Genomic DNA, 21,491 nt, shown 5'->3' with positions numbered 1-21,491 from the left:
TGGATGTTTGGACATCCCAATAACTTGTTTTTGTGCTTTTTTCATTTAGTCATTTTTGAAAATGGCCAGAAAAAGATAGACGCGCTAAGGGCTAAAACATCTAGATAGGTCATTAAAAAAAAAAAAATGAATATTTTCTCTACTGGATTTCTGGACGTCTTTCCCAAGGCGCCTAAGCTCAGACTTAGACATCCTATTAAAAATGCCCCTCCGTGTGCATTTGACCTGATGAGTATTGCACCACATAAAGCAATTTTACAATTTCAAGGGTAAAGTATTTTAAAATCAAGAAAAAGAAAAGGTAACACTGTATTAACCTTGTTCTGCTCTACCTTTTTAATCAATCAACTTTGTAATGTAAAGAAAAACCTACTGGTTCATTGTTCTCATTAATCAACAAGAAGAGTTTCTTACCATGTGTATAGTCTGACAGTGAGAACGGGTCTGGGGCGCCATGGCCCACCTCCTCTAGCAGCTGTTTTGGCACTGAAACAATTAGAAAACTATATATGTAACAGAAGACGGTAATACTTGAATGATAATGGAAATAAAAGGCACGGATCCAGGAAGTGACGTTAGAGGAAGAGCCGATGCTGCAGCAAGCAGTAGGTTGGGGCTGCTGCTCGCAATGGGAATATTAAAGAGGTACAGGGGAAGGGATGAGGCACACGAGGCAGGAGGGGGCAGGGAAGGAGTGGATGGGAGTGGGGGCATAGAAGAGGGCAGGAGAGGGGTGCCACTGCCCTGGGCACCTCTCATTCTCGCTACGCCACTGGTCTCCATCAAATTCAAAGATGCATTTGTGGGATGTCTCTCATTTTCAAGTTTAGCCAGATATGTGTCTCTCTGGGAATGTCTCTGAAAACAAGAGATACACTTCTCCCTCCGTATCCACGGGGGTTAGGGGCAGAGCCAGCCCGTGAATATTAAAAAAACCGCAAATAATATTTGGGCCGGCTCTGACCCACCCCCCCCCCCTTCCCCCCAGCATCCCATAAGCCTTACCTGTTGGTCTAGCGGGTTTTCGAGGCAGGAGTGATCTTCCTACAATCCCATGAGCTCCCATAGTAGTTTTGAGAGATTACAGGAACTCACGGCAGCCATTTCCTATGAGTGATCTGCACGGGGCAGGAGCGTAGGAAGATCGTTCTTGCCCTGAAAACCCACTAGACCACCAGGTAAGGCTTAAGGGGGGTATAAGAGGGCTTAAAAATAGCTTGGAAAATGAAAACAGATCCCCAAAAAATTGGAAATAACCGAATCCGCGGATGCTGAAACCGCAGATTCGGAGGGAGAAGTGTACTACCTTCACAAATGTGAAAGCAGAAAACAAACAACGAAGGTGACTGATAGATTATCAATTTCCTTTATTACAATGACTCAACACGATCGGGTTTTGGCCCCGACAGGCCTGCCTCAGGAGTCTGTATGTTGATGATTCAACAGTAAACAAAAAATGTCTTCAATTGCAGATACGCCAAGGAAATGTACAAACATCTGATTCTGAAGTCAAAAATGTGTGCCGCTGTCTCTGAGAATCAAAACTGCAGTCACCTTTGCTGTTTGTTTTCTGTCTTCTCTCTGGGAATGGCCACTCCGCACCTAGCCTTAATCCGAGAACTGCATTTTGAGCAGTAGTCGTAGCCACACAATTAGTGGATGAGTAAAGGAACATCCCTGCAAGGAAACAAGGGAAGAAGCTCAAACCTGGCCCTTGTGCTTTCTCTGTTAATAGTTTGCTGTGATTAAATAATAATAATAACTTTATTATTCTATACCGCCACAATCTTGCGACTTCTAGGCGGTTTACATTCAAGAGAGCTGGACATTCAGCGAGTTACAATATGCAGGTAGGCAGTGGAAGTACAGAGTAAAGAAAACTTAAAGAAAGCGAAGTTACAAAATATACAGTTTGCTAAGAATTTCAGAGAGGACCTGTTAGAGAAAGGTCGCAAAATTACAAAAAATACAGCGAAAAATACAATATACTGTTTGTTTAGAATTTCAGAGGGGACCTATATGAAGAAGGTCCCGAAATTACAAAATGCTGTTCGATTAGGATTTCAGAGGGGGCATATTGGGAAACGAGAAAAGAAGTGTTTGGTGAAAATCTGTTTAGGTGATATATCTGTCGAATAAGGCAATTTTTATAAGTTTTCTAAAAGCGTTGTAGGTCAGTCTAGCTTTATTAATATAGTTGTCTAGCCAATGTTGTTGTTTGTTTACTTGGTACATGAAAGTTCTGTCCAGAAAGGTTTTGTATTTACAATTTGTAATGCTTGGGTATGCAAAAAGATAACAGTTTCTGGTTTGTCTTATAGGGCTATAGAATATGAAGTGAGATAGCAAGTACGTAGGAGCTTGTCCCCAAACTAGCTTGAAACAAATGCAGGAGATTCACATTTCTTACCACATGTGTAAGACACAGTAAGATGCTTCCTTATACCAGGAAAACAAGGGTCACCAAAAGTTTCTAAGTCAGCAATAACTGAGCACTTCTGCTGTCCGTAGCACTTTCTGGAAACTTTCTTCAAGGCAACAGGAGATAAGCACTCTAGAATCATACAGAGAAACTATTAGTTCATGGACATCTGAAAATTATAAGCTTCTAATCACAAGGACCATATCCCTATTGATTTTTTTGTGAATAATTGATCAGCTCATAGCTAGAATACCTATTTTGATCTATCCTGAAAGTTTAACAGCAGAAATATGCATTAAACAACAAACCAAGAGAATATCTCCAGGTCCTATGACTTTACCTACGAAAAATGTGAGTAATCCAGTTGGAATCTGTGGTGAACATGTCTCTAGTCCAATCAAGAACCTCAATAAAGAGTAATTTCTGTACACCATTTCTCACATGTAAGATATGATCTATATGCAGAAAATGTTTTGGGGTTTTTTTTTTTAAATAAAATTGTGCACAATAACATGTAAGGCAACAATGCAGCCTATACTTTCAAAAGTGGGCCATGCGTAAGTAATCACAGGGGTGGCATTTGAGCGAACTGGAGGAAATTCAAAGGCACATGTTTATTTCAGAAAATAATCCAATCCACTAACAAACCCTTCAATCACATTTATAAAAATAATGGATCCTCACAAGTAACCTCTCCCCAATCAAGTTTTCTTTAAAGCTAAGTGCATAAGAACATAAGAATTGCCATACTGGGACAAACCAAAGACCCATGAAGCACTGTATCCTGCTTCCAACAGTGGCCAAAGCAAATCAGAAGCACCTGAAAATATCCCAAAAGACTAAGGGCTCCTTTTATCAAGGTATGCTACCGGGGTTAGCGCGTCTAACATTTCATCATGCGCTAATCCCACGGCAGCCTAAAATCCTAACGCCTTGTCAATAGAGGCGTTAGGTACTAGCGCGGCAGGTGGTTTAAAGCGCGGTATTCCACGCGTTAAACCACTACCACGCCTTTGAAAAAGGACCCAGATTTTATGCTGCTTATCCTAGAAATAAGCAGTGTATTTTTCCAAGTCCATAATTTTTAAGACATTTTGGTTTAATATTCATTGAATATACATAGAAATGATAGCAGATAAAGGCCAAAGGGCCCATCCAGTCTGCCCATCCACAGCATCCACTATCCATAACAAATCATTCATTAAAAAAAAATAGGCCAAAGTGACAATCATGGAGGAAAAGAACCTCAATAAATCGAAGGCAACACTTCTTTTTCAGATCAGAAATTTCTGACCTGAAGAACGGTTGCATTTGAAAGCCAATCAAACAATGTACTAAGGCAAGGGTAGGGAACTCCAGTCCTCGAGAGCTGTATTCCTGTCGGGTTTTCAGGATTTCCCCAATGAATATGCATGAGATCTATTTGCATGCACTGCTTTCAATGCGTATTCATTGGGGAAATCTTGAAAACCCGACTGGAATACGGCTCTCGAGGACCGGAGTTTCCTACCCCTGCACTAAGGGGTCCTTTTACTAAGGTGCACTAACCAATTTAGAGTGTGCTAAATGCTAAGGTGCCCATAGAATATAATGGATGCTTTAGAATTTAGCATTTAGCAGAATTTAGAATGCATTAATCTTTAGTGTGTGCTAAATCGATTAGTGCGCACCAAATCGATTAGCGCACGCTAAACGGTTAGCACAACTTAGTAAAAGTTCCTCCAAGTTAATCCAATAAAAAAGGTATCATATTTATTCCTTTTGTTTTATTTCTATTTATTCCTTTATCTCTTTTGATTTGTTTTATTTCTAATTATTTCTTTGTACCACCTTAATAGCAGTCCAGAATTGTAAAATCAGCTTTACAAAGAGCCCAGAGAAATGTTTTCTTCTCTTGTCTCAGAAAATCTCAGAAATGGCCCCTGTTGGGTCCATTAATAAATACCTTTTGATTGTCATATTCTTGATGGCTCATAGTGCTTTTTTGCCTTGATTATAGAAAATACATGCAGAGGGTGCTAGTGATCAACTTATGGTCCATGATATTCAGCAACAATGCTCAAACTGGCATCATATTGGATAATGACAAGTTTTGTGAACTGACTTTCTTGTATTATGTAAATTGGTAATTAAAGTTCATACAGATAGATGCAACTATAAATATATAGATATACTGTACATAGAAAGGCACTTAACTAATGATTACAATGCAACGTGTTATGTCTTAAAGGTGAAGTGTATTTTCATTGCGTATATACGAGAGGGTACTGAAAAGTTCTCAGTGATGATCTTAAGGTGGCCAAACAGGTTGAGCAAGGTGATGGCAAAAGCTAGGAGGATGCTAGGGTGAATAGGGAGAGGTATGACAGTAGGAAAAAGGAGGTATTGATGCCCTTTATAAGACTCTGGTGAGACCTCATTTAGAATATTGTGTACAATTCTGGAGGCCGCACCTTCAAAAAGATATAAAAAGGATGGAGTCGGTCCAGAGGAAGGCTACTAAAATGGTATCTGGTCTTCAGCATAAGACGTATGGGGACAGACTTAAAGATCTCAATCTGTATACTTTGGAGGAAAGGCTGGAGAGGGGAGATATGATAGAGATGTTTACATACCTACGTAATGTAAATGCGCTTAAGTTGAGTCTCTTTCATTTGAAATGAGATTTGACTGGAATGAGAGGGCATAGGATGACGTTAAGGGGTGATAGGCTCAGGAGTAATCTAAGGAAATACTTTTTTACAGAAAGGTTGCATGGCACAGTCTTCCAGTAGAGATGGTGGAGACAGAGGCTGTGTCTGAATTAAAGAAAGCCTGGGATAGGCACTTGAGATCTCTTAGAGACAGGAAGAGATAATGGTTACTGCAGATGGGATAACTGGATGGGCCATTTGGCATTTATCTGCCATCATGTTTATATGTTTCTAAGAAGAGAATGATGTGAATATGGTTCAGTCAATGATCTGAAACAATGTCAAAAACACAGAATTTCGTTTCTGCAAATTGGCACTTAGACCTGTCCTAGATATAGCCCACAAATACCAAATACAGATTCAGTCCTTTGTGGATGACAGTCAACTATACCAACCACTAGGAGAAACCCATGATGTCCAGATCACAAAACTCCTAAACTACCTCTCAGAAATTAAAAATTGGATGTCCCTCAACAAATTACAACTAAACGCCTCCAAAATGGAATTCCTTTGGATCCACAAAGAACACTGCAACTGTACCCATCCCTTGCTACGCTGGGCCTCAACTACCATAACTGCAAAAGACCAAGCACACAGCCTAGGAATACTCTTTGACTCCAACCTATCGCTTTCCAACTACATCTCTCAGGTGGTATCTTCCTCATTTTACTACCTGTGACAACTCCAAAAAATAAGGAACTACTTTTCTGAATCTTATTTCACACAGCTACTCTATGCCTTAGTTCTCTCACACATGGACTACTGCAACAAGCTATTCAAAGGTCTCTAAGCGAAGAACATACGACATCTCCAATGTGTAAAAAACACAGCAATCAGACTTCTAAAAAACCTCCATGCCTGCAACCCTGTCTCCCAGACTCTATCGTTGGCTCACTGGCTGCCCATAGCCAAATTTTGTGTCTTATCCTTCCATGACATTGCTCTGGGCTATATATATGACAACCAAGCTTCCTGCATACGTGCCTAACAGGTTTCTCTACTCCCAGGATGAAATATGCCTCAAAACACCCCTGGTTGTGCCCTTCAGCTGCAAACTGCCAAACACCATTCCTATTTCCACTTCATACCAACTCACTGGAATCAACTGCTCCCACAGATAAGATGCCTTGAAGGACTCCTCAACTTTAGGAAAGCAATAAAGACATACCTCTTCACCTAACTCCCCCACCTATGACTCATAGCTTACAAAGAAATGTATATTGATACAAGATCCTCAGTATGTGCCCCATTAGGATAAAAACTTATACTGAAAAATCTTGCACTGCAACTATGACAAATTTAATCCGTAAACTGTATATTATAGATTTTGGTTTTAGATCCCTAATATGTGTCAAATTAGGACAAAAACTTGTACTGTAACTATGGCAAATTGTAACCTATTAACTGTATATTATGCATGTTAGCCTGTAACCCATTCTGAGCTCTATGGGGAGGACGCAATAAAAATCAAAATAAATAAATAAGGCCCCTTTTATCAAGCTGCGTTAGGGTTTTCATCACAGGCCGCTGTGGTAAAAGCTTTGACACTCATAGAATTCCTATGAGCATCGTAGTTTTTTTTTTTAAGTTCAAAAGTTTTTATTGATTTTAGCATATAAAAGTACAATAAATGTTAACAAGGCAAGTACTTCTGGCTGCGTGTTGTGCTGATACTCTCCTCCTTCTAAATAGGCATGGGTCTGCTTGCTGTATTATATTATACTAGTCTTTAAGCCTGTTACATTAACGGGTGCTAGAATAGATGTGTGTGTCTGTCTTTCTTTCTTTCTCTCTCTCTCTGTCTTTCTTTCTCTCTGTCTCTCTTTCCTCAGCTGACCACCACCCCTTCACTGCTCCCCCTGTCCAGCAGCACCTCTTCCTTGTTCCCCATGTCCAGCAGCACTCTTTACCTGCGCCCCCTGTCCCTCTTCCCTGCTCCACCTGTCCAGCAGCACCTCTTTTCTGCTCCCCCTATTCTGCAACACTCCTTACCTGCTCCCTCTGTCCCTCTTCCTTGCTCCCCCTGTCCAGCAGCACCTCTTCTCTGCTCCCCTTGTCCAGCAGCATTCCTTACCTGCTCCCCCTGTAACTCTTCCCTGCTCCCCCTGTCCAGCAGCACCTCTTCTCTGCTCCCCCTGTCCAGCAACACTCCTTACCTACTCCCCCTGTCCCTCTTCCCTGCTCCCCCTGCAGCCGGCTTCCTGGTGTCCTCTTCAAAGCAGTCTGCTGAGTATCACAGCTGGCTCTAGCGAACCTCGCAGGCCGCTCTGCACCTTGGTAGCATGTTCCCTCTGATGCGATCGCGTACATCAGAGGGAACGTGCTACCGAGGTGCAGAGCGGCCTGCGAGGATCACTACAGCCGGCCACGATACTCATCAGGCTGCTAGCGGTGTCAGCAGCGGTTGGTGAGTGAGAGCGGGAGGGAAGAGTCACCGGCGTGTTCTCTGGCTCCATGTTCCAAAATGGAATACAGCCAGGGAAGGACACAGCACGCCGCAGGAATCACAAAACCCTAAATGCGCATGCACATTTAGGGTTTTATTATAGAGGATTAATAATATTTTGTGACTCCTTGCATTGATGCAGCTTGTATGTATCTTGTCTTGTGAGCATCGGAGTTTTTACCGCAGCGACCCCTGCTAAAAAACCCCAATGTAGTTTGATAAAAGGGGGCCCAAATAAGATAACACTCTTTTCATCTTCAGTGACAAAATAACCCTCAGAATTTAGAAAGTTGGTTGGTTGAGCTGAGAACTTTTCAGCACCCCCTCATATGATAGCATAGAATTATAAAAAAACATTTTTATGTAATGTGTTGTATTGATAAATAAGGAAGAATGGTCATATGATTGGTGGTTATTTTAGAAAGGTAATATGGAGGAAATTCTATATATAGTGCTCAAAAATCAGTGCAAGACAAGATAGGCACTAAGGTTTGGATTCTCTAAACAGTGCCATTGTTGGTGGCTGCTGATCATGTGTCGATCACATGATCTAATCTAATCTAATTTTCGGTTTATATACCGGGTCATCTTCCAATGGAGCTCGACTCGGTTCACATATAAGACTAGAATACATAGCCAAAAAAGCATGAGAGAGCTAAGAACTATTGTATTATTATTTTGTTGAGACTGTAGTTAAATCATTTAAAAATTGTGAGAATAGCAAAGTTTTCAGGGATTTATAAAATAATTGTAGCTGGCCTATAAGCCTAATGGAGTCTGGGAATTCATTCCAGATCTTTACAAAATTGAAAACAAAAGATCAATTGAGCTTCCCAGCAAATTTAATTCCCTTAAAGGAAGGAAAAGGATAGCTTATATCTTTGTGTATTTCTGAAATGGCAAAGTCTCAGGGTATTCCAATATAAGTGGACTAAAGGATCAAATATTCCATAGAGAAGCTTGAAGATTATGCATGCATGGTGCTGTTTAGAGAATCACGTTCTGGTAAAGGTAGGTGCCGAAAATATAGGCCAGTGTTTTTAAGGCCTACATTTCCTGCGCCTACCTTTAATGTGAATCATGCCTACATAGGTGATTTATGGCATCTAATGTCACTTCCAGCATTAGTCAACTGCAATGGCTTTAGGCACTGTAAAGTGCCATTGCAGACACGATTCTAGCACCATTTTGTTAGGCTTGACTTAGGGCTCCTTTTACTAAGGTGCGCTAGCGTTTTTAGCTCATGCACAAGATTAGTGCGTGCTATAGCGTGCGCTAGCCGAAAAATTACTACCTGCTTAAAAGGAGGTGGTAGCTGCTAGCGCGTGGGGCATTTTAGTGCGTGCTAAGCGCACACTAAAACCGCTAGCGCGCCTTTGTAAAAGGAGCCCTTAAAGTATCTAAGCGACCTGAGTACTGTGATAGCATTGAACTGATGTCACATTATTTATTTTATTTTTATGCTATGAAAACTAATGTCCAAGGACGGTCTACAGAGCATACTGTACCTATATCTGGCCAGGTTCTCTTTCCAGAATCACAGTCAGCACCCCTCTGGAAGGATCTTCCATAACTTGCAGAATAAATCGCCAGGATTGAATTGTTTTTGCACTGGAGTCTTAATTTTTCATTCTCACACACTGTCTTGATTCTGTGGTTGTCTATGAAATAACACAGTAGCTGATACACTCACCATTAAGGTTTGTTCAATTTGCTTGTAAAATTATTGAAGGACGTTTGGTATGAAGCATTTCCTGAGATCTCAATTCCCAATTTCAAATGTCTATTTATATGAATAGGAAACAACGCTGACTATAACTATTGACTAAAATGGCCAAGGTATTGACTGGGGGTTTCTTGTACTTTTTGAAACTGGTGGAATAATTAGGGATGTCATGTGAAGGAAAATCATTACAAATAATAATGTGTTAATGGTCCTTTCTCAAAGATTAATCAGGATTTTATGTAGCTTGCTTTTATGTAACTTATGATACTTTGTAATAGGATGTACAAAATTTGCCATTGGAACAGATGAGAAAAGAGACAGAGATTTTGATTTAGCTTACACCTTTGTCAGCAATACTTCAAAATGAGTTACAGGCAGAGTGGTTGTTCCCTGTTCTAGGAAGTCTTACATTCTAAGGGGTCAATAGGATGGCTTTTTTACATGTGGTTCAGGGGTGTCCAACCTTTTGGCTAAAAAAATGTTTCTGGGGCCGCACAAACGCGCAAACACTGCAGCAAGACAGGGGTGGGAGCCGGCAAGATGGTAAACACCCGAGGGCAGCAGAGTAAAACACTGCATCACCCTCAACCGGGGCCGCGCAAAATACTTCATGGGGCCGCATGCGGCAGATCGCTGGTTTGTCCGCTGCTTCAGGGCCGATTTTAGAGCACAGTAATGTTGCTTCTTAGTGTTTTATTAGATATATATTAGTGTTCTATCAACATTACTGTGCTCTAAAATCGGCCCTGAAGCAGCGGACAAACCAGTGGTCCGCAAAACGCCGGCCGTGTCAACTCTGGCTCTAGTCCCGAGAGTGTTGAAAGCTCCGGTTCTGGTCCCGAGTACGAAATAGTACAGAATTGAAGAAGCTCAGAAATGGAAACAGAATAATGAAAACACTAAAGATAAGTAATTTTCTGTGAGTTTTTTCAAATTCTGAAGCGGTCTGCACTCTCAGTCAGTTAATGTGCAAAATAAGAGATATAAGTTATAACAAAAAAGTTTAAAAAATAGTTTTAAAAAATAGTTTAAATTAGCAGAAACATAATATGGATAATGAAATAAAAGAACAGGTTTTTGGCCAAAGATTGCAGTACGGAGTACGTGTCTGGAATACACCTACGCTGGTAATGATTACCACTGAAATTATAAGGGTAGTACTCCTTATTTCTGAGGCCTTTTCCTGAATGAATATCAAGCTCCAAGTATAGATAAACTACAAAAGTGGAGTGTGAGTGTTTGAGTATAGACTTCTTCATAGGAGCGGGCAGTATAGTGAGCCATAGAGAGAGGGATCCAGGTCCATATCCCATACTACCCACTACATTTATAGTGGAAAGTTTGAGCCCTTGAAACCCACCCAAAATATACTGTACTACCATATAGGTGACACCTGCAGCCATAAGGGCTGTTGGAATGGTAGACAGGTCAGTATAGTAGGTTTGGAGGGAGTTTGGGAGGGCTTAAGGTGGTTATGGTAACATGTGTACCTGACACCCTTTATGTGAAGTTCATAGCAAGCTATGCCCTCTAAGTGCCTCACTGCCCTGTTGGCATGTCTGTGTGATCAGGTCATTAAAAGTGCTGACCCCCTTCCCTTGTTTTGGACATTTTGATTTTTGAAAATTGCCATAAAAGATAGAAGTCCCATCTAGATAGGTCACTTTCAAAAAATAAAGATATAAGTCTTGCAGTTTAGAAAATGGTCATTTTCCTGACCTGACTTTTGGAACTCCTTGCGGAAACATCCAAAATCAAACTTTGACGTCCTATCAAAAATGCCCCCCTATGTATTTCTAAGAACCACATTGAGGAAAGGAGGAAAGTGCTGGGTAAGGAGAGAGGAGGAAGAGCTGTGCTTTGGAGAAGAAGAAAAGGTGAAGGTTGTGATGTCAGGCCTATGGAATAAGGATAAGAAAGTGTGCTCTCCCCTTGCTGGTTCATGTGAATGTGAGGGGGGGCTTAATGAGAGAGAATTCCCATTATTGGTTTTTATCTTTTTTTTCTTTGGAATAAACATAATGAATATGTATGAGATGTATATGCAAATGTAATATGCTAATGAGCCCCACTTAACCTTTTGCCCCCCCCAAAAAAAAATTAAACAAACTATGCCTATGCAAAATACCCAACAATGTTTCACATAGGACATGCAAATTCAAAAAAATATGTTCTTACTTTATAATAGTAATGGTTGCTCTTTAGTATCATGGAGCTTGCATGTATATAAACATTCCACTTACTGCAGAAAAGAGGATGATGGCCTCTAACTCAGAAATAAATTAGATTTAAAAATGAATATATGGGAGTTGAAGTTTGAAAGAACATTGAGAATGAAATTTGTCCCTTGTGTTAACAGGGTTATTAAGATTTATAGTGGGAAATCCCAGGAAAAGGGATACTATTTTCAACTCAGGAAATAGGGAGCTAAAATAACCAGGTTAATACACTAGTGTCTAATCTTCCAAAACAGTTACATCTTCTTTGAATTTCGTTCTTTTTCAAGACATACCAGGTTTGCATTTGTATGACACTATCAGGTACTTGTGGGTTCCTGGACAGGGATCCATCCCAAACATTCGACTGTTTATAGAGAAATGGCACGAGCGCTGGTCCTGACATTCATCTAGAACTTTCTAGAAAAGAAGATAAAATGTTGCAGAAATGTTATTGGTTAAGATAAAGCTTAGAGATCATAGTTTCCCCTATGTTGCAGATATTCTCTTGGTTACCTAGAATCTAGTGAGTTTGCTTTCAAACTTTGGGGTGACTTTTAAAGTTAAAGAACAAAATCAAACTCAGCAAGTAGGAACAAATGTACCCTAATAATAGGAAATCTTCCTACATGATAAAGGTAAGAAGAAAGAGATTCTCGGACTGCAAGATAATAGATAACCCTTGCGGGAATGTGCTGATCCTTGATGTAGAGAGCAGTTGGAATCAGAGTTTTGGACTGTCAAGTTGCTTTTATTTATACAGCACCATATACTTGTATTGGAAACATTAGAATATAAAACTTTGGGCATGTGGGTAAATTTCATTTATTTATTCTGTATTAGGAATGTAGCTCTGTGCCCATGAAAATACCACAACTTTTTCTCTACACTAAGGGACCTTGGAAAGAGCAGATTAACAGTTAGGTTTCTAAAATGTACATTGATTTTCACATGAGCATGTTTGAACACTGAGTTATAGACTGAGCAGAGAAAATGGTGATCCTATGATTGACTATATGCAGGAGTCATCCAATGCCCAACAATTCTGCAGTTTGAGGATCTTCTTCTACCCATTATCCTGTAAGAAGGGTTTCTATTATTGGGCTTTTAAAGTTCAGCATGGTCAGAGGCTGGATTATCTTCTTAAATTACCACTGCACCATTCTGACCATCCTTTGTGCTCTTCATTAGATGGCATATGTTAGTGGATTTTCTTTTGTGATGTCACAGATGTGGAACAAATTGTTAATGGGCCTGTGCCATCAAAAGAAGTTAAGGCAATTTTGAAAGAATCTGAAGACCCCCAAGTGAGATAGATAAGAATGACGTATGACCAGGGGGGTTAGCAGCTGGAATGTAACATTGACTTTTATTTTATGTGTGTTACAGAGAATTTTATATGGTAATCCATCCTGGGAATCCTTTTACTAGGCCAGGAAAATAATCAAAATTAATATATAGATAGAAACATAGAAACATAGAAGATGACGGCAGAAAAGGGCTACAGCCCATCAAGTCTGCCCACTCTGCTTACCCACCCCCTGTCTATGCCCTAATGACCCAATTTTCTTATCTTGACCCTCCTAGGGATCCCACATGGGTATCCCATTTATTCTTAAAGTCTGGCACGCTGTCTGCCTCGATCACCTGCACTGGAAGCTTGTTCCAATGATCAACTACTCTCTCTGTGAAGAAATACTTTCTGGTGTCGCCATGAAATTTTCCGCCCCTGAGTTTGAGCGGGTGCCCTCTTGTGGCCGAGGGTCCCTTGAGAAAGAAAATATCAAGGGACCCTCGGCCACAAGAGGGCACCCGTTCAAACTCAGGGGCGGAAAATTTCATGGCGACACCAGAAAGTATACTCTGGACTGTATCCATATAAATTTTTCTCCTTCTTTTGTGATAGGGCATATTGATTAGCTCGTTGTAATTAACCCCAACCCACCCCCACCCCTTTATGAAACTGCATTAGGCTTTTTTATTGCCCAATGCGGTGGTAAAAGTTCTGATGCTCATAGAAGTCCTAAGAGTGTCAGAGCTTTTACTGCCATGGCTGGCAAAAAAAAAAAAAGTCTAACACTGCTTCGTGAAATGGGGGGTGGGAAATGATTTACTTTCGTGACTGTCTGGGTAGGCCCAATATTTTTCTTGTAGTCATGGATTTACGTGTGCGTCCTGCTAAACTCTATGCTATAAAAATGTGTGCCCAAATCCCACAGTGCGCAGTTGAAAAGGGGATGAGGGCATGAGAGGAGCATGGATGGGTCAAAGTATTATAGAATTCAGGAGATCCATGCCTAATTTACATCAGGTTTCAGTTGGTATAAATCCTCATGCCAAAAGTTGGGCGCAGTTCTCAGTATTACACTCTGTTTTAAATATGGCACCCTTTTCTGAGCACCATTCTATAGAACAGCGCTTAGTGCTCATTTTTTCAATGCCCAGATTTAGGCACCATATAAACTACCTGACCCTATAGGATTTGCTCAATAACCTTGATGCAACTGCATCAAGAAGAAAAACATGTGACGTTCCTGCATATCAACTCCCCTCTAGTTATTCTCTTGGAGATTTGCACCTGCACCTCTCTTCAACGTTGAGTCATATTATTTCTCTTTTTACAAACAACCTTGAACTACTGTATAGCATCCTTTAATCTATATTTTTGCTGTGTCTACTGACTAAACATAGAAACATGGAAAAATGAAGGCAGATGAAGACCATATTGCCTATCCAGTCTGCCTATCCATGCCTACTTCCTCTCCCTTAGACTCCTATGCACTTGTCCCAAGCTCTCTTGAAATTAGATATTCTTCATCTAGTAGCATAGCATCACTGTTTTCTTTTTTTGGGAGTGTGTGTGTGTGTTAGGGGGGTAGGTTTTTTTTACCTGCTTAACTGTTGGGGAAACACATACGGTGTCCTCAACTGAATGATTTTTGGGACTTGGACAAAGATTTTGGCTGGAAACTCTGCGTCCATAAAAGGCAGACAGGATACTGATAGAAGTCTTGTGAGGGCACATGACCCCCAATTGTTCCCCATCACAGGCATGGGCTGTATGGTTCTTTAGCACTTTTTGCAGATAACCTGTGAAAATAAACATGAAGTTAGGAAGGCCAAGTTCACCACCGACACTACCACTACCACCAAAGAATGCCTCTGCTACAAAGCAGGAGGCACAGGATCCTATGGGAAGTCACTGAGTATATATGTGTGTGTGTATAGCAGAACATTGGGGGAGGAGTTGGAGGTCCCTAGCCTAAGTGGGAATAATATAATAGGGAGAAGAGGAGTTAGATCAGGGCTTTTGGTCATCCTGTTTCTCCCACCAGAGCACTAATACTGAGGGAGACTCCTGAAAGTACTGGCAGCTTCTGGAGGGAAAGTCTGAGTGGGTTTGACAGAAGAGCAGGCAGCAAAGTGTTCTAGCCTGGCAGAAAGATAGTGCAATTCCAAGCTGAGCAGTAAGGGTAGGACCCAGAGAAATTCACCAAGAGAATCAGGACCAGGTTCTCTAATATCACCGGTAGCGATAGCGGCCACAAATCTAATGATTCAAAAAAGACAAGCCATTCTCAAAGAATTGCGCATGCAAATGAGGTTTGCGGATGGTCACCAAATTTACATGAGATTAGTCACCGATGATAGTGATTGGCATATGTACAGAATAGTCCATGGAAAGAGACATGGGTTGATAGGAGGGTGGAGAACTACCAGCTATGCTATGTCATTGTGTGAATCAGTGGATCTGCAACTATAGATATAAATATCTTACAAGGGGTGTAAATCTTCATTGTGTGAATCATAGATGTACCAGCGAGGGTTACCAGACGTGCAGATTTCCCCGGACATGTCCTCATTTTGAGGACATGTCTGGGGGTCTGGACGGCTTTTCAAAACCTGGCACTTTGATCAGTTTTGAAAATAAATCAAGTCAGGAGGGGGCATCCACGCATGCAAGGATGCCTTCCTGCCTGATGAACAGGCAGTGGGGTGGAGCTGGGGGCAGAGCTGAGACATAACAGGGGATTGGTAGAACTGGACGGGCCTGGGGGGTGGGTCTAGTAACCCTAGTGCCAGCAGTACTGGAAGGAGGGGAAGGGAGAGGAGGTGCAATATAGTGATGGGAAAAAAAATCTCATAAACACATTTCTTGAGCACGTGTATTAAAAGTGTGTATTAAAGCGTGTCATATGCGCTTGTTGAAAACTGCCTTTATACACATGCTCGAGACGCGTGCTTTTGAGATTTTTTTCTAGTTATAGTCTAGTTATAGTAGCACTATAGAAATGATAAGTAGTAGTAGTAGTAGGTCAAAAATGTCAAAAGAAACAGATAGATCGAGAAGGATGAGGATAGAATATAGGCCTTTGGATCCGGCCAGGGACAGGTCATTGGCCACTATAGCAAGGGCAGTTTCTTTGGAATGTAGAGGGCAAAAGTCTGATTGAAGTGGGTCAATAATAGCTTGAGATGAAAGAAAGTTCAGAGAATGGCGGTGAACACCACATTCAAGTAGCTTGGATAAGAAAGGGAAAAGGGAGATAGAGCAATAGTTGGGCGGGTAGGGTCTAGTGAGGGTTTTTTGAGGAGTGGTGTAACTACGGTATGTTTGAGGACATCAGGAACGGTTGCAGTGGAAAGTGAAAGACTGAGGATATGACAGATAGAAGGGAGCTTGGACTTGTAGTTTTGATTTCATTAATATAATTGGGGAGTGCGATTCCATTTATGCAGCGGAGGAAGAGAACTGATCTCAGTCATTATGTACATACATAATTTCAATATAGTCATAATGGTTGCTTGAAACTGGAGTGTTGTTTATAATATAAGGCTGTACATCAATTAAAAACATTTTCATTGAGAGATTAATTGTGATTATAATTTTTAAGCACATCATTAATCAAATAAAACATCCCCTCTCATTGCCTCCTCTACAGTGAAATATAGAGATAACAGATGTAAATTCTCAAAACTGACGTATTTTGAATTACTAAATTGAAAATAAAAACATATTGCTTACCTTTTTTGTTTGGTGATTTTCATTACTAATCATCTTGTTCCCTGCCTCTGGTTCTGCTTCCAGGGCCTCTCTCTCTCTCCCCCCACCCCTTTTCTTCTTCACTTCCTACCCTATATCCATCTTTCAAATTCAGCTCTCTTCTATTTTTCTTCCTCTTCAAATCTGCAGTTCTTCTCTTCCTCCCTTCTGTACCCCTCAAAGGGTACCATCTCCTCTCATCTCTTTTCCCTTCTCTTCTCTTTCCTTCCCTTCCAAGGGCATATCTCCTCCCCTTAATAGGCACCATTTCGATCACCATCTCTGTCTGGCTGTCTTTCCCTTTCTCTGCACTTTGTTATCTCTCATTCTTCTCCCCCTCCCTGTTCTCTGGATCCCACTTTGTTCTTTCTCTCATGGGTCCCAACATCTCTGCTGTTCTTTCTCTCTCCTCCCCTTCCCCAGCACTCAGGCATCTGACTTCCACACTCTGTTGCATCTCTCATTCCCATTCTCTCTCTCCCTCCAAATTTGTCTTTACAGTCTTTAGTGCTACATACAACTGCTTTATTCTAGCCGGGAATTTCCCTTTGTAACAGCCAACTCTCAGGAGACAGGAAATTCCATCAGAGGATGCAGGATGCTGCAGAGGGAGGGTCTCCTAACTAGAGAGAAACAGCATGTTTCTAGCTTTGCAGAATTACATGCAAGTTTAGAGAGTTGCCAGGGGGAGGAAGAGGGATAATGTGAGATGAAATAACATGCAGGGGAGAAAGGGTAAGGGTGGCAGGAGAGAAAGATGCCAGAAGAAGGAATTTGAGAGATGAGAATGAAAGGGAGAGATAGAGAGAAATACAGGTAATGGGACAAGGAGCAGAAATGCAAATTAAAATGTTAATGTATTAATAAGAACATAAGATTTGCCGCTGCTGGATCAGACCAGTGGTCCACTGTGCCCAGCAGTCCGCTCACACAGCTGCCCTTAGGTCAAAGACCAGTGCCCTATCTGAGTCTAGCCTTACCTGCGTAGATTCTGTTCCAGCAGGAACTTATTCAACCTTTTCTTGAATCCCTGAAGGGTGCTTTCCCCTATAACAGCCTCTGGAAGAGCATTCCAGATTTCTACGTTTGTAAGGAATCTATTCCCTTTTAACTTTAGCGAGTGCCCTCTCGTTATCTTCACCTTGGAGAGGGTGAACGATCTTTCTTTCTCTACTAAGTCAATTCCCTTCAATATCTTGAATGTTTCGATCATGTCCCCTCTCAATCACCTCTTTTCAAGGGAGAAGAGGCCCAGTTTCTCTAGCCTCTCATTGTACAGCAACTCCTCCAGCCCCTTAACCATTTTAGTCACTCATCTCTGGACCCTTTTGAGTAGCACTATGTCCTTTTTCATGTACGGTGACCAGTGTTGGACGCAGTATTCCAGGTGGGGGCATACCATGGCCCGGTACAATGGCATGATGACCTTTTCAGATCTATTTGTGATCCCATTCTTAACCATTCCTAGCATTCTGTTTGCCCTCTTTGCCGCCGCCGCACATTGCGCGGACGGTTTCATTGACTTATCTACAAGTACTCCCAAGTCTCTTTCCTTGGGGCTCTCTCCAGGTATGGCACCGGACATCCTATATTCGTGCATATGATTTTTGTTACCTACATGCATCACCTTGCACTTATCCATGTTGAACCTCATTTGCCATTTTGCGACCCATTCTTCGAGTGTGTTTATGTCTCGTTGTAGGTCTTCGCAATCCTTCTTTGTCCTCACTACTCTGAATAACTTTGTATCGTCCGCAAATTTAATCACCTCACTTGTCATGCCAATTTCTAGGTTGTTTATAAATATGTTGAAGAGCACAAGCCCAAGCACCGAACCCCATGGCACTCCACTCATGACGCTTTTCTTACCCCTACTCTCTGTTTCCTATCCGCCAACCAGTTTTTAATCCAAGTGAGTATATCACCCTCGATTCCATGGCTTGAAATTTTTCAAAGTATATGTTTATGCGGGACCTTGTCGAATGCCTTCTGAAAATCTAGATAGACGATGTTGACCAGGTCACCCTTGTCCATCTACCTATTTACTTCTTCAAAGAAGTGAAGTAAGTTTGTCAAACAAGATCTTCCTTTGCTGAAGTCGTGCTGGCTGGTTCTCATCAGTTTGTGTCCATCAAGATGATCGATGATGCGGTCCTTTATCAGCGCCTCTACCATCTTTCTTGGTACCGAAGTCAGACTCACTGGGGTCTGTAGTTTCCCGGATCTCCCCTCGAACCTTTCTTGAAGATCGACGTAACATTCGCAACTTTCCAGTCTTCCGGAATCTTTCCTGATTTGATCGACAGATTGGCTCTTAGTTGAAGCAGTACCAAAGGGGGCCACCACTGCTTCTTGTATACTTGCTCCTATTTGTGACCTTATATCTCCCAGCAGGGAAGACTCACTCTGTGACAGCAAGAGCATTCTGGCTAATCCCTCGTCCTCTGAGTCTCTGTCAGAAAGGTCTACAGGATCCTGGTCAGCCACTGCCAATGACCTTGATGCACCTTGGGAGTCAAGTCCCCTTGTGTGACCCCTGGCTTGCCTGCCAGACCTCATTTGAGGATCACATTAATAAGTTAATATAATAACTTCATATTTGTTGAAAAAACATTGTATGGTGTACTTAATAAATCAAAGCCAGAAGTGGAAACGGCCAAAGTGAAGAGGCCAAAATAGCAGGAGTCATTCAGAACAACCAATGGCCTTTATTGAAAATGACAAAAGACCCAGTATGGTTGTGTTTTAGCATGTGCCTTCATCAGGAGTGATTATGTATACCACAACATTAAGGAACAATCACACACTGATAGAACATCACTGCTTCTCTGTGCTGTGATGATTTTTGAATATGTGAAGAGGATTTTGAATGCTTGTTCCTTATTGCTGTTGTATGCATAATAATTCAGGACCCCTGATGGAAGGCATGCACTGAAACACGGCCATGCTGGGTTATTTGCCTTTTTCAGTAAAGGCCATCACTTGTTCTTGTTTTGTTTTGTTTTTAACTTTCTTTTTATTTTTAGCAAATAATTACAAGCTACGCTACTTGTTAATGCAAAGCAGTGCATAATACAGTACTAGAACTCAAAATTTTTAGGCAAAGTTAAAAAAAAGGAAACAGGCACTTCCTCAGACCACAACAATAGAGAAAAAGGGAGCTAAGAAAAAGATTTGGGAGAATCATTACTAAACACCATCGCTTGTTCTAAGTGACTCCTGTTATCTTGCTCTCTTCCGTTTGTCTGTCTCACTCCTGGCTTTGGTTTGTCCTTTGTGTGGAGAATAATACTTAATAAATCTTCCACTGACCTGATCAGTATGGGAAGAGGACAAATCATTTGGAGCTTATTGTTTGCAAGGTGAAAAAAAAACGATGGAAATGTTTAATCTGTCATCTCATCTTTCTATGGTCCAGATTGTCCCGCAGTACGGTATTACAAATTGGGCTCTGCCCCTCCTCCAGAGGGACAACTTCAGTGTGCACCATGATCTGTACACCACATCACTTCCTATTGTTTAGCTTTAACAATATTATGACATGGTCACCCAAGCTTAAAGAGGAAAATGTTTTGTTAAGCAAGGCAAACATTGTTAAAAGATCTGGACTGTGACATGAGATCTATTTAAATATCTTATAAGCATTTCTGAAAAGCTTAATCATACATTATGTACTTCAGAACTTGCAAAGGAAACAAAGCAATCAGTCTAACCTCTTAGGAAGTGTTGCTTTTTTGCTTGGTTACATGACAAACCAGGAGAACAAATGGAAACCCGGAGCCAGGCAAGGTCCCAGCACACTTCTCAATTTTTCATTTGAAATTCAGTAATACAGTCTAATCTCGTTATAACAGTCTTCAAGGGACCAGGAAAAACAGTCCGTTATACCTAGAGTTGCATTTTTTAAAAACTTGAAACAACGTACAATCAATGAATAACAGTCTCTGCACAAGCATATCAACAACATCAATAACAAAACTCAGCAAAACATTGGTATGGCACGAAATGATTGCAAAAACCAGAACACTAAAAGATTTTCTAAAGCATTATGTCATACTGTACTGGAAAGAAAAATACTCACGTCATTTTCTTTCTGGACTGCATTTTGATACTGTATCACCGGCACGCCACATGCCTTGTAGGCAGAGCCTGCATGTCCGTTTTATCAGAAAGTCCGTTATATGCGAGTCCACTATATGCGATGATTTTCTGTATGTTCATAAAGGCACATTGTCATTACAGTATAATCTCGTTATAACAGACTCACTTATAACGGAGCCTCACCTATATGAGATTATACTGTAATGACAATTGGGAGAGGGAAGCATAGGAGCCAGCTCTGTGGGGGCGCGCCCAATAATGAGCAAACTTCTTGACTGTATACAGGGAGAAGTAATTTCTATTGGGTTATCATCCCCAATCATTTTGAAAAGTTAGCTCCTGTGGGGGGGAAGATACATCAAGCGCAATAATTCACTTCTGTTCCTTTTCTCTTTAATAAAGCTAAAATATTATACAGTCAAACCTCGGTTTGCGAGTAACATGGTTGCGAGTGTTTTCCAAGACGAGCCAAACACTCCAGCAAACTGTGACTCACAAAACAAGCGTTGCCTCGGTAAATGAGTCCTCCAAACCACAGAGAAGAGTTAAGACACATGTGCCAAATTTCCCAACGTGGTCAACTAAAGAAAAGTCACACGCGCGCTTTCCTGTCACCTTCCCTTTGAAGCCTACCTTCAAATTCTCACGCCCTTCTTTTTGGCAGCCTCTGATTGGTGGAGAGTGTCCATCCCTGGATGTTGGCTCTGCGGGTGCATGCGCAGTCGAGGCGTACCAGGCGGTGGTGCGGGTTGAAAGTGGCACTCAAATCAGCTAAGGGATCTGGGGAGGGGACACCGGACCGACCTACATTTGAGCTGGGAAGAAGATCGACTGGGGCCGGCT

At 41.3% G+C, this 21,491-nt stretch overlaps 1 protein-coding gene across 8 annotated transcripts in view; it reads right to left on the bottom strand.

Moving 5' to 3' along the window:
- LOC117360762 (protein eva-1 homolog C-like) overlaps nucleotides 1-21,491 on the bottom strand; it is a 52,736-nt gene that overhangs the window by 9,201 nt on the left and 22,044 nt on the right. For 3 of the 8 annotated variants that reach the window (XM_033945079.1, XM_033945081.1, XM_033945084.1), the window contains 6 exons: nucleotides 14,394-14,593; nucleotides 11,800-11,923; nucleotides 9,070-9,222; nucleotides 2,411-2,554; nucleotides 1,555-1,677; nucleotides 415-486 (listed from right to left, as the gene is read on the bottom strand). In XM_033945079.1, coding sequence (XP_033800970.1) covers nucleotides 415-486; nucleotides 1,555-1,677; nucleotides 2,411-2,554; nucleotides 9,070-9,222; nucleotides 11,800-11,923; nucleotides 14,394-14,593 — 816 coding nt within the window. Of the gene's footprint in view, nucleotides 1-414; nucleotides 487-1,554; nucleotides 1,678-2,410; nucleotides 2,555-9,069; nucleotides 9,223-11,799; nucleotides 11,924-14,393; nucleotides 14,594-16,529; nucleotides 16,602-21,491 lie in introns of those variants that run through there. The other 5 variants (XM_033945080.1, XM_033945083.1, XM_033945082.1 and 2 more) reach the window with 3 other exon arrangements.

Source organism: Geotrypetes seraphini, chromosome 5, assembly GCF_902459505.1.
Source record: "Geotrypetes seraphini chromosome 5, aGeoSer1.1, whole genome shotgun sequence".
Classification (NCBI taxonomy): Eukaryota; Metazoa; Chordata; class Amphibia; order Gymnophiona; family Dermophiidae; genus Geotrypetes; species Geotrypetes seraphini.
This window is presented reverse-complemented; position numbering and strand designations above follow the sequence as displayed.